The following is a 12752-nucleotide window of genomic DNA, read 5'->3' as shown; positions in this document are numbered from 1 at the left end:
AGTGGAGGTTTAATGTTGCAGTTGCTGATGCTGGCAGGAGAGTTCCCTTTTAAAGCACACTCTGTTACAGAATGATTCTGTGTCCCACCAGCTGCTACAGAAGAACGCCCGTTAGTAGAGCTGGTAATTACATGTCTCTCTCCATGTACCTTAGCCTTAAAAGATACTAATATTATCCAAACACTGATATAAAATAGTAATACTACTCTCCTCATGAAAAAAGCTACAGCAGAAAATTTACTTTTATTTTAGTGTTTTTCTGCAGCACTTGTTGCATTTTTAACTTCCTTAGCTTATTTTTAGTTATATGTAGATGGACACTTTAAAGTGGCAAATCTTCTGTCTTGTAAGGAACTTGTAATAACTGTAAACCATTAATATTATTTATTTCATAAAAGAGTTTCTGATCTTTATTTCAGTTTCTCATGCAGATATATTGCTTGTCAAACTAATCAAATATAATACTTTTTGTTTGTTGTTAAGCAATATTTGCCAAATGTTTTGTTTCATATTGCTACATAAATGTCTGAAGTAGTGGTCACAGTAACACCTGGGGCATAATGTAAACCAGAAGGTGGGGAACCTGTTATGGATGTCCAGTATTTGCTATCTGGATGCTTAGGGAAAGCAAAATACTTTTTTCTTTTGCTGAGTCATTTTAAAGCACTGTGCATTGTCGAGCACCTACAGCGGCTTTGCTTAATAGGAGCAATATTCTCGGAAGGATTTTGGTGACGCTGGGTTGCTGTAACAGCCTCTGTAGTCTCTCTGCATCCTGCATTTCTGTAGACATTAATGCTCTGTTCTCATTTGAAGGCTGTCTGTGAAGAAGCACTCAGAACAGGATCCCAGGCTGGCTTTCATTTGGATGCAGTTGTCTTTGGAGGAGAGGATTTCCGTGCCAGCATAGGTTGTTACTTGCCTCTTTATTATAAATGTTTATGTATGGCATTTGTTTTGGAGAAGCCTGTGAAATTTCTGACAGCAATAAGTAAAGTAATAACTTACTTGAGTCTGCATTTTATGTTTTCATTTTACTCCTTAATTTCTTTTCAGTGCAGAATGTACCACTGGCAATTCAAAACATGGTCCTTGTGCTACAGGGCACTGAGACTTCCTTGTACTGCCAGTCAGTACCAGAAGTTAATTTTAAAAAAACACCAAAAAAAACCCAAAACAGACAAACAAAATAAACCCTCACCCTGTTGAGTCACTGAAATAATTTTAAAATATTGTATGCATAAGCAACATTCACATGCTTTTTATAACTACATTTGAAAGTCCTAAAATTCTGGTGTTCGCTTCACCACTTCTTTACATACAACTGTCACTCAAGCTTTTAACATCAAGCACACTCTCCTGCTACATTTTGCTTTCATAAATTTATTTTAAAGTTGTCACATGTCAATACAACCACATATTCAAATGAAAGCACTACTAGTCTTCCTAAAAATTAAAAAGTGCTTCACTATTTATTTTCTAAGAGGGCACTTAGGTTCTGATTTAATTTAAAGACAAAAGCCCAGAGCTATGAACTTCTACATTAAAAATAAGTATGTTGATGTAAAAATCAGCATTGCTTTACTAAAATATTCCTTACAGACTGAAAATCTCTATCTAAATAGTAACCTTATGGTTATTATTGTTATTATTTTTTTCCCACTAGCCTTCACATGAGTACATTGCTTAGCTGGTAGCCTGTGAGCGCATGAAGTCTCATGAATACTTTTGCTTCTTCTCAGAAGTCATCTACCATCAATTTTTCATTCAAATACTAAAGCTTAAATATTCAGCTTAGGACATCAGTTGTGACAAGAATCAGAACCAAGGAAAGTGCAATTCTATTCTCAGTGTGAATTTTTTAACCATTTAGTTGGACCCAGTATATCAATTTCTGTAAAGCTTCTCTTGCTGTAATGCTTCTCACTGTACATTCAGTAAATAGCAAAATCTAATAATTACTTTCATTTTAGCCAAGTCAGCAGTCCTTACCAGACAAAGCTTCCACTGACTTCAGGCTTTCAAATTCTGATTTAAACTAAATCAAAATCTGAATTTATAAGCTAGTGTTTAGAGGGATGTTATTTTTATTTTTGCTAAAGCATCTTTTTTCCTCAGAAGAGTATAATTTTGACTCTACTGTATAGCTTTGCATCCCTCTTCTATTTTCTAAATCAGTTAAATATAATCTCAAATTTTCCCCTTTTTCTTTTTTAGCATAAGAAATATTTAAAACAGAAAGGTTTGAAACACTCTTGTCAGCTTTTCTTTGTTCTCATTATTTTCTCAGGTGCAACAAGCAGTAAGGAAACTCACGATATTCTATACGCCAGGCAAAAAATCATAGTCACAGCAAAGGCATTTGGCCTTCAAGCAATAGACCTTGTTTACATTGATTTCCATGATGAAGATGGGCTCCGCAGGCAATCGAGGGAAGGCGCCTCCATGGGATTCACGGGTACGACTTTTGCCGATGCCTCAAAAGAACGCGGACCTTGCTCATTTTAAATAGGTTGCTATGTTTACTGTCACCTGGACAAATAGCTTGATTTTTGTTTCAGGGCACTTATTGAAAAACTCATTGATATCAAGCTCTTCTATGTTTATTACTATCTTAAAAATTGTGGCTGGAAATTTTGCCTAAAAAATCACAGGCTGCTTTTTGAAACTGTCTGCCATGAAGCGTGTGACTGGTTTTGAAGAGAAGTTGGGGTAGAGGCTGTGCAGTGATTCCTCCCTTCCCAGAGCACAGGAAACGCAATACTGTACTCTGCCATGCCTCCTCCACACCTGGAGCCCTTTCTCTTTGTTTGAACAACAGCAGCAGTTTAAAAATACTTTTTAGGCAAAGAAAAAAAAAAAAGAGAGAAGTAAATCTCATATGCTAGCTGCTAGGGGAAAGTTATTTTCTTATTGTTTTCTTTGGTTTCTTTGTAGTCTCCTGGCTTTCTCCCTAGTAAGTGCTGGTGACACCTACAGGTATTGGCAGACAGCAAGAGCAGCAGGCTCCTTGCCCCACAGTGCTGTAATGCAGCCTGTCACCCTGTGATTGGTGAACCAGGTCACTCGGACACCTCTTTGGGACAGTGCAGCCACCAAAGACCGGGGGCTGCAATAGAAAGCAGCCATTCGACACATGCATGAGAGAATTCTAACACGCAGGACGAACACCACATTATTTTTCTTTGACCACTATCCAGGATACGCAAATGAGAATATCCCTTAGGTTTCTGTTACCAAAAGCGTGGGTGCTAGCAATGCCACCTAGCAAACTCTAGTTTCACAGTTAGCTGTATATAACATCTTAAAGCACCAAACGAAAAAATAAGTGCAATTTTAAGTGCCCTTGGCATACCAGTAAAAGAATAGCAATCAATGCTTTTCAGCACAAGTTCTGCTTTACTGTCTGTTGAGCTTTGACATTTGCAAGCCTAAGTCTTGTTTTGGAGGTGAAATTGTTAGCTCCTCACAGCCACATTATCCACGGCCGTGTGGACTTCCACCCGTCCCTCGGCTGCCTTTGAAGTTGGGAAAATAATAGAGCTGCTGAATGGTAGCACCTGCTGACGGCTACCTAGTCTCAACCAATATTTCCTAGTTTAAGGAAAGGCTTCATTTTTGAAAAAACATAAACATCTGAACCTCCTGTTGACAGAAGATGGACTTGCAGGTGCCTAGACCCTTTGAGAGCACTCTTTTTGAATGCTTAATGCACATTTAAGTACTTAACTGAGGCTGTCAGTTTAGGAAATTTACAAATGTTCAGCATAACCAATGCTGATGGTGATTTGGACTCCAGTGACTTTATGGTGGAAGTTGCCTGACCCTAGAACAGGGTCCAGACAGAAGACAAATGAAAAGGTCACACAGCAATTTAGGGTGTAAAATTACTTTCTGTCTTAGCTGTACGTGTCATACTTGCCTTTCCATACAAGGAGTAAGGATCTGTGTAAAGTACAGATTTTATTAAGGTGCTCTCACTGCACCTGCCCTTTGCCTCCTGCCTTTCTGCAACTATCATTGACACATTTCTAAAATTCAGCAAACAACCTGACAATCAGTCCAACTGTAATTACAGATGGGTCAATACTGATTCTACGGATTTGGTGGGGGAAAAAAATTAAAATCTGTTTGAGCTGAAACAAAACAGTATTTTTCCTTTTCCTCTGAAAAAAGAAAAAAAATATTTTAGGTCAATCTAAAATATTTCACTTGTTCTTTGGCTTTTTGCTCTCAGTTTATCTAATATTTTTATAATCTTTCCTGCTTCTTTTGATTGAAATAAAATCTAATTTCAAAACTGATAGAAAAATCATGTTTTTCCAAATCTATGCAAGTATTTTTTTCATAATCTATATAATTTAAACATTTTAAGATTTCCAATTCCACATTCATCACAGAAAATTACAAATGGGCCTCAGCTTAATCCATGACTTTGTATAAAGCAGAAGTACGCACATCGCATTTGCCACTGACAATCCTCTGATAATGTAAAAGTACTGAAATGTCAACCTATTAGCAAATTCAAAATGTGCAATTCTTCTAATTTTTAAATATAAGATCCCTCCCTGTTACTTTTTAATAAACAATCAAAATCATTGAAATCAAGAGAACTGAAATTAACTGAGTCTTGCAAATTGCTCTCATAGCTGGAGAACAATTCATTTATTTGCACGAACAGGGCTGAACTCACCACTCTCAAAAGCAATGCAAATCCAAAATATTTAGCTAAGTTGTATGTCCTTAGATGTCCCCATATTAGGCCAGTAAAATTGCCCTTAATGTAATCAAATAGCTTCCCTCAAGATTAAACAAGCAAAATAATATAATGAAGAATTTACCAGGTATTTAAATATTATTGCAGACCTCACTGAATAATATTCACTATTATTGCAGCCAAATTTTTTTTTCTTTTCCAATTATGTTAAAATCAGCCTGGTTTTCCTTCAGTGAGTGTATAAACATAAAATCAAATGTTTTCAAATGTAATCCATCCAAATTAATAGTCCTTTAATATTTATATATATTTTAAAATTTATATATCTATAAATAGGCATCCATCAAGATGTTTTACACTAGCATTACCCGTGGACTTTAAATCAGTGCGTTGCCTATATAAATGGGCATAGATTTTAGGAATGTTTGTGTAAAAAATAAGGTAAACCTTGCCATAAGCTTTAACACCTGACCTAGTCATTATAAAAAGTCCTGTGCTACATGCTGAGAGAGCAGATATAAATACGAAACAGTCTAGGTGTCCTCTCCTTTTCAGTCTTTTGTAGGAGACTAAAATGACACCGTCATACAGTTACCTAAAAGACTTGACAAGTATTGATTTAAAACACAATATATCAAGTGGTACTGTAAAAAGGATTTCGTGGTCATAAATTTTAATGTCTTCCAATTTTGCACTCTCTCAGTAACTTGTCAATAACAACAATTCTGTTTAAAATATTTACTTTGTTCCTCCATGGCATTATGTCTGCAATACAGTTATTTGAATAGGTAGTCTGTGACAAAAATCAACCAAGTGCTATAAATCAAAAGTTTGATTATATTCTTCCTAAATTGTTCAGCTGTGTTTTAATGACAAAAGCATAGTTTACTAATATAGGTATCTTTATCAAAAGCAAGTCTTTTTACAGAAATGTTTTACACTTTTAAAAAGTCATATATGTGTATTTTTAATACAAATTTAAATTTTGTTATAATTAGAGATTGACTTCAAATATAATTTAAAATATACTCAACATTTTTTTTTAATAGTTAAGCTCCAGAGGATTTTTTAAGAAATTGTTGTACACACTTCAATTTTGGAATTAATGGTTTAGCTATGGAGAATTTGTTGTATTACAAATAAGGAACATCATCAGCTTTTATTGTGACATTTTATTAATTATGACATTTTATTAATATCACTGAAAAACTTCTGGGTAAACTTAAGATAAAACACATTAGTTTAAAAAAATTATTTGTGTCATTTCTTTCAAAAATTATGGTTCTTAATGGGGTTTAAATTTTTACCAATATTTAAGGTATTTTTAAAATAGTTGTGATATTAAAATTTCAAACTAATATTTGCATGCCTGTAAAATCATAAACTAAAAGTTGTTCAAGAAGAAGTAAAATTGAGCTACTTGTGGCATTTCAGCAAAGGAATGTAGCAACACCACAGCACTACTATTTCTTTGCTCATTTAATTAAGTAGAGTTTCTTTGTACTCCAGGTTATCACTCAGACCCACTGCAGCCTGATGAAAACAATCCAGGGATTTTTGCAGTGGTTATTTCATGGAAAATAGGTGCATTCCTGCGCTCAGGCGTGAGACTTCTCAGATGCAGGGATGGGCTGGTTCCTAAAGTCCATCTGGCCTAATGGCAGTAGGGACAGGGAGCAGACCCCGTTGTGCAGGGAACTTCCTTGGGTCCTGACACTTCCAGCTTGTCCTGGCAAAGTGCAAAACTCTCGCTGGCACAAGAGGCAGCGGCGGCGGGGCTGTGGGAGCCTCGGCGTGCAGGGCACTGCTCACTCGCTGGCAGCTTTGCAGCATCAGGCTCACCCCTCTGCCTAGTTTTGTTTTCTGGCACCGAGGAGAGTTGTTTCCTCCGAAGGAAGGAAGCTGGGAGTTACGGCAGCCTCCCTTTATTAGGGCACCTTAAAAGCAAACCACAGAGATCCCACCGGTCTGTGAAATTCCCATAGAAATGAACTAATAACGCCGAACGCCGCACTTTTTAAAGTGTCAAACAAATTAGACGTGTATTTGTTTTAAGGAAGCTAAATTCAATCACAGATTAAAAGGGATTATGTGGCTGTCTATTCACGTTTGAAAATCTCTAGTGAAAAAGACAACATCTATTTTTATTTTCTTAACTTATGTTTATACAAGAAAGGATTAAAAAACCTGTTTCATAAAGCCTCAGGGCACTGCTGGTGGTTGTTTGCTATACCAGTGACTAAATAAATATTGCAGCCTACCTGCAACTACCAATAATTGCAGCAACAACAGTTTAAACAACGTTGGGGATTATATGATTATAAGCCAATACTGAGAATTTAGGGAATGATCCTTAGGGTACTGGTAACTTTTCTGCCCGACAGATCTCTTGCCATCTTCTTCAGAATTCATTTTCTGAGCACACTTTAATACAACTTATTTAAGAGTGGCTGGAGCTGTTATTTACATAGTCAAATTCAGAGATGCATCACACTTAATTGTTATTGATTGCCCAAGACAAGCAACTGCACCTGAAATTCCTGAGGGAAGATGTATGGATCAAAATGGGGAGGGAGGAGAAACAATCTTGGATTCTTTCAAACTATATTGAATGCAAGCATAGCACAAGGTATTCTTACTTTTAAAATAATCTGCCAAAAAGCTATCTGCCTGTTTCCCAGTTTTAAAAATAAAATAAACCAAGTAAAATAATTAGTTAGAGAGCAAGAAAGTCTGCAAGGCATATGAGAGCCTCAAGTGGTTGGAACATTTTGCTTGAACATCTGTTTGTCGATGCATGATTCTGGTGTTATTAATCTTCTTTGTAGGTAAGCAGGTGATTCACCCCAACCAAATTGCTGTTGTCCAGGAACAGTTCTCTCCAAGCCCTGAAAAAATAAAGTGGGCACAAGAACTGATTTCTGCTTTTGAAGAACATCAGCGATTAGGCAAGGTAAATATTTTGCTAATATGCCATTATGGAACAAAATTTGAATAATATTTAAGATTCTGTTAGAAAGGTCAGTGATTGCTCTTTGCTTTTATCTTACGAAGTGCTGTAACTGAGAGTATTTCTTGTGAAATCTGTCTCTGGATAGTGGATATTATAAATGTATCACTTCCCAGTATATTTAGAAATAGAATGGCTATCTTTTCCTTCCTCCCCATTTTAATTTTAATTCTTTGCTTATGCAGCCTTTTGAATACCTGCAAGTATCTACAGCATCAGAATTAAAATTGTTTCTTCATTATGCTGCATAATCACTGTGTTACTGTCAGAGGAAAATATTTGCAACAGAAAGTCAGGTAGCTCGCAGAGGACTCAAACTGCTTGCACAGACATCATTTATGGAAAGAAATAAATGCATTAGGAAGCCTTGGTTTCTAAAAAAAAATCTCTGAGTTGGTAGACCTGTTTCACTTTTGGGGGTTTGATCCCTCAAACATGCCCAGTAGTAATTGTATGTACTTTTGAGTGAAACTGCTTGCAGATTGTGGTTCTTAATCATTAAAAATGGGAATGTTTTATGTGCATTTGTACCAATTGCTGGACCTGGATTTTGGATAGAGGAGAAAGCAAATTAACACTAGAATATGATTGTTCCTAATTTAGTGCATCATTGAGTCTCACGTTTCCTGCTCTGTGGGTTTCTGCTATGTAAATATTGCGGTGGTGATGCACAATCTGTCTCCACTTTGTGCCAGTAATACTTAAATTAGGGGTCGCCTGAAGGAAGATTTTATGCTAGTTGCGGCATTGTCAGTTAATTATCTTAAAGGTTATTTGCTATAATCCAGTTTGCCTCTTTTTGAAAGAAAAAAAAAAAAAAGTTGCAGCCAAACATGTTTATCTTAGTCTTAGCCAAGCCTGGGCTAGTTAAAAAGGAAAGTCCCAATGTCAGAATGGGGAGTGCAGATGAGTGAGAATGGTTCACACTTGCTTGTGTGGCATTCAAGTAGGAGACAAATCCCTCTGGTCGAGAAGTTCACCTATAAGACTGTGCATAGGGTCTCATTTCACTGGTGCCATATAAATGCTTTCTGCACATTTTTTACACTTTCTAGCAGGTTAGAAAAAAATGGGATGTCTGCCTTCCCTGTTCCCCTGCATTTCTGATACTATGGATGTCGTGCATTAAAAATGCTGCAAAGGTCAAAACAGATATTATGCTTTCTTCTCAGAGTTAAAGTGTGACGAGGTATTTGCTATTGCTCTGCCCTTCTCCTTGCTGGGCTATTGCATCCCCTTTGTGGTCCCTGGCTGTTTCCAGCACAACCATGACTATGCTCTTTGGGTGCTGTCCAGAGCACTGATTTCAGGGTCCCTATTAGGATGCTGTGTGCCTGGATCTCTTTGTTCTCTCCACCTCAATTTTGGAATGTAGCTCTCTTCATGCAAGCAATATAGAAATAAAAATATACGTGACTGGTTTTGCCCATTATTCCGATTTACAGGGCTTGGCTCCCTCACAAAAGGCATCATTACAAACATACTGCTGGTGCAAATGTGTAGGCAGGTACATGCAGCAAGAAAAAAAGTCAAGCGACTTACTCAGCCAAATATTTTTTATTATGTGCTTAATACTATTCATTCAGTGGAATTTAGCATCAGAAACTCATCTAAGGAACACCTCTGTCATATGAGCTGTCGACTAGGAGACTGGACCAAATTTAACTCTAGTCCCAGTATCATACAATCATTAAGCCAAAAATGTTAAATATTGAATAATTTAATGTTAGGCAAGCATTAGTCTTTGAATCTATTTTGAAACTGCTATTTTACTGACATAATGCTGAGGTTTTTTGTTTATAACAGCCATTCGGGGTGGGGGGATTTATTTGGGTTTTGGGAATTTTTTTCCTCTTCATTAATGCTTTTAAAATATATTATAAGCTTCTGTAATCAGCTGCAAGATCAAATTTGCTGAGAGTTTGTGGTGCAGGCTATTTTTTTAACCAACCAGGTTGCATGCTTCATATATTTTTTGCACGTAGCCATCTACCAATAAAAAAGGACTGGCAGGTTAATATGTGAACTTCTGGATCTCATAGCACTGTCGTATTACTGAATTTTATAACAAAATTGGAAAAATAGCTTTCGATGTAATGCTGGAAACTCATTAACTGAGTTTCTAATTTGCTGTTATGACTGTGTCAGTAAGAGGGGCTTGGACAGTCTGATTACTTAATTTTTTTTCCAAAGCAAACATATCTCACAGAGGGATCCTCTCTCTCCACATCCTAACGACATGCTAAAATGTGAGTAATAACTCTTCCCCTACCACCTCCTGGCAAATGCTCCACACAGCGGTTTCAGTAATCCTCGTGTCCTAATGAAACACCTCTTCTGTTTTCCTTTCCCTTTTATTATATTAAAGTGTTCATGTCAGTAGGACTAAAAATATAGCTGTGGTTAATATGGTTGAGACTTGCATGGTTTTACCATGTTATTAATCAAAGTTGAAAGCCTGGAAAAAATAAATGTGAGGGATTTGTGCAGCTGTTTGTGTGGTAGATAAGTTACTGGTCTGCAGTCTCTGGGATCATAGTTTGCTATTAATGTGGTTTAAAGTTTGATGCCTTTAGTTAGCAATATTTTACATTAAAATACAGTAATAAGCTTTTATAATCTATTCTGATTTGAGACCTACAATTACCATAATAATCTTCTTTTGAAAGAAGGCTGAACCAGGCTCCTTCATCCTGGACGCTGAAAAGCTTTGACATAGTAGCCCCCAAATGTGAGTACTGAGGTCAGGAAAAATTGGGATCTCAGATGAGCACTGTGGAATTAGAGATGCTGTGGCAGTGTCCAAACAGAAGGAAATTAGAGACCTAAACCAGCTAGCAAGGAGTATTTGGCCTTGCCTTATGGAGATAGTCCTGTTTGAGGGGTTGCTTTGTTTGGTTTCTAGGTTGTTTTGTTTGTGGGGCTGTTTTTTACATTTCTAATCCAACTTAAAAATGGCATGTCCGGGAAATAAATGGTAATGTTGTATTTTGGACAAGTAGAAACAAATGTTGAAAAAGTTCATTTTGTATTTTATTCAATTGTTTATTAAGTGTTCTCTTTTGTCTAAAACTTTGAGATCTAAAACTGAAATGTGCTTAAAAAGAAAAGTGTTATTTCCACGTCATTTCAATATTTTTCCAGTAGAACTGCATTACTAGGGAATATTATTTTCAAAATTAGAATATTCATCCTAAAAAAAGCAGGTGTAGCTTTTAGAAAGTATAAGATAGATGTCAGTGTGCTCAAAAATAAAAAACAAGGGTGATAAACATAATTCCAGTAGTCTAAAGGACTGTTTCTGTTAGAAATTTCTAAAGCATTTGTATTACATTAAACAGGGAAGTGATCTTATGAATGCAGATAAACTGAATCTGAGGGAGTAGAGTTAGTGGGAGAAGTTATTAGCCTATTTTAAGGAAAAGATCTGATTTCTAACAATGAGGACATAACAGTCTTTACTATTTAGGTAACTCCAGAATTAACATTACCAGTACATTGGATACAGGACTGCATCTCTTCTATAAGTAGTTAGTGTTTATATATGACAAAAATGTAAGACGTTGAAAATGCATTTTAAGCCATTCAACGTGGAAATACATCAGGCACAATATCATTATTGGAATTGAGTCTTCCCAAATTACCTTACTTTTAAATGAAATTCAAATATAAGAAAAAGCAGAAGAACAAAGTAAAGGGTTGATTACACATTTATCTCACATACTAATTTACAAATGCTTTCAAAGCACTCACTCATATTAAACTAGGGAATAACTGAATGCTGCTGCTAAGGTCACCTGTCAGGTAAGGATTATTTAGAGTTAAGGTAAGTATATCACAAATCCAAGTTGTAATAGGGGTTGAATATTTAAATCCCATAGAGCAAATCAAAATAAATATTTGTGTATGCCACATACAAATGCACAGAGTGCTTCTAAGAAGACCTTTAGCATATGTTTCTTGCATTATATTCTGTGCCATTGTATATCATGTTCCCAGCAGCTGAGGAATAATATATATGAACTCCAGTGATTTGGCAAACTATACAGTTTCATTTACGGCCCTTTCCAGGATTATGAAAAATCTTAGGAATGCATTTATTTACACAGCATCAACCCAACAAAGGAATGGAAATTTCCAGCAGTGGCTCTCTTATAATGCTCTTTGTTTAGGAAAAGCTACCCCAAGCCACTGTATCTTAGAGACGATGCGCCCTCGTGCTTCGGCCAGCTCCAGCTCCCACCGCCTTACAGGGAGGTCTGCCCCGACCTTCTTCCCCCTCCTGGCTGTGTCATGGACCCCAGGAGGGCTCCCCAGCCAAGTAGGATCCACCCTTTCTCAATCCAGCCCGTGGTTGCTAGGAAAGTGGGACCATGTCCAAGGGATGCCTCTTGGAAGGGATGCACAGGAGCATCCCTCTGGTGTGGGGCTGTATCAAACCCCATCAGTCCCCAGGGATTATATTGCACCTTACAGGGCATTATATCTCAGAGCTTTATGTAGAGCTGGGAGTGAGGGAGCGGCCCAGGCCCCCACTGCCACTGCCCAGGACAGATTGCTGAGTTTTGAGGTGCCACCAACCAAGCTGGATCCCATCCCAGGGCGGCAGTGGTAGCCCAGGGTACCTCTGTGTGTGTGCAGGGCTGCAGCACTGTCAGCCCTCCCCCTGAGAGCACAGGGCGTGTGCTGTCCCTTATGTTATCTAGACAATGTGTGTTCCTTTCACTGCAGAGTGGGGGATTCAGGAATTTGTGATAAATTGCCACCTTTAAGGAACACCAGCCTTAAGAAGTCTAGGCTCAGGTGCATCTTATGCAAAGATGAAGAGTGCTAGTGGAATTTAAGCATGGACCATGGTTATGTTGTTTGTCTTTTTAAAAAGTGGCCAAATTAAATTTTAATGTCAAAACTGAGATCAAGAGAGCTCATATTAGTACTCAAAATTTCCCTATGCACATTTAGTATTTGAAAAATGCTTTATAAATGTGTTTTGTGTCATGGTTGAAGGCTTTTCTCTTAGAAAGA

The 12752-nt window shown here is 37.1% G+C and overlaps 1 protein-coding gene and 1 long non-coding RNA gene across 6 annotated transcripts in view; one reads left to right on the top strand and one right to left on the bottom strand.

Annotated features, from left to right (window-relative positions):
- The window catches only part of LOC135447325 (uncharacterized), a 71751-nt gene that overhangs the window by 21357 nt on the left and 37642 nt on the right, over nt 1-12752 (bottom strand). The gene's annotated exons all lie outside the window — the stretch shown is intronic.
- The window catches only part of CLYBL (citramalyl-CoA lyase), a 165967-nt gene that overhangs the window by 141932 nt on the left and 11283 nt on the right, over nt 1-12752 (top strand). For 3 of the 4 annotated variants that reach the window (XM_064712245.1, XM_064712237.1, XM_064712240.1), the window contains exons 5-7: nt 817-910; nt 2291-2458; nt 7546-7670. In XM_064712245.1, coding sequence (XP_064568315.1) covers nt 817-910; nt 2291-2458; nt 7546-7670 — 387 coding nt within the window. Of the gene's footprint in view, nt 1-816; nt 911-2290; nt 2459-7545; nt 7671-9920; nt 9978-12752 lie in introns of those variants that run through there. The other variant, XM_064712248.1, reaches the window with a different exon arrangement.

The sequence above is a fragment of the Zonotrichia leucophrys genome, chromosome 1, assembly GCF_028769735.1.
Source record: "Zonotrichia leucophrys gambelii isolate GWCS_2022_RI chromosome 1, RI_Zleu_2.0, whole genome shotgun sequence".
Lineage (NCBI taxonomy): Eukaryota > Metazoa > Chordata > Aves > Passeriformes > Passerellidae > Zonotrichia > Zonotrichia leucophrys.
The sequence above is the reverse complement of the archived record's forward strand: the minus strand, read 5'-3'. Positions and strand labels throughout refer to the sequence as shown.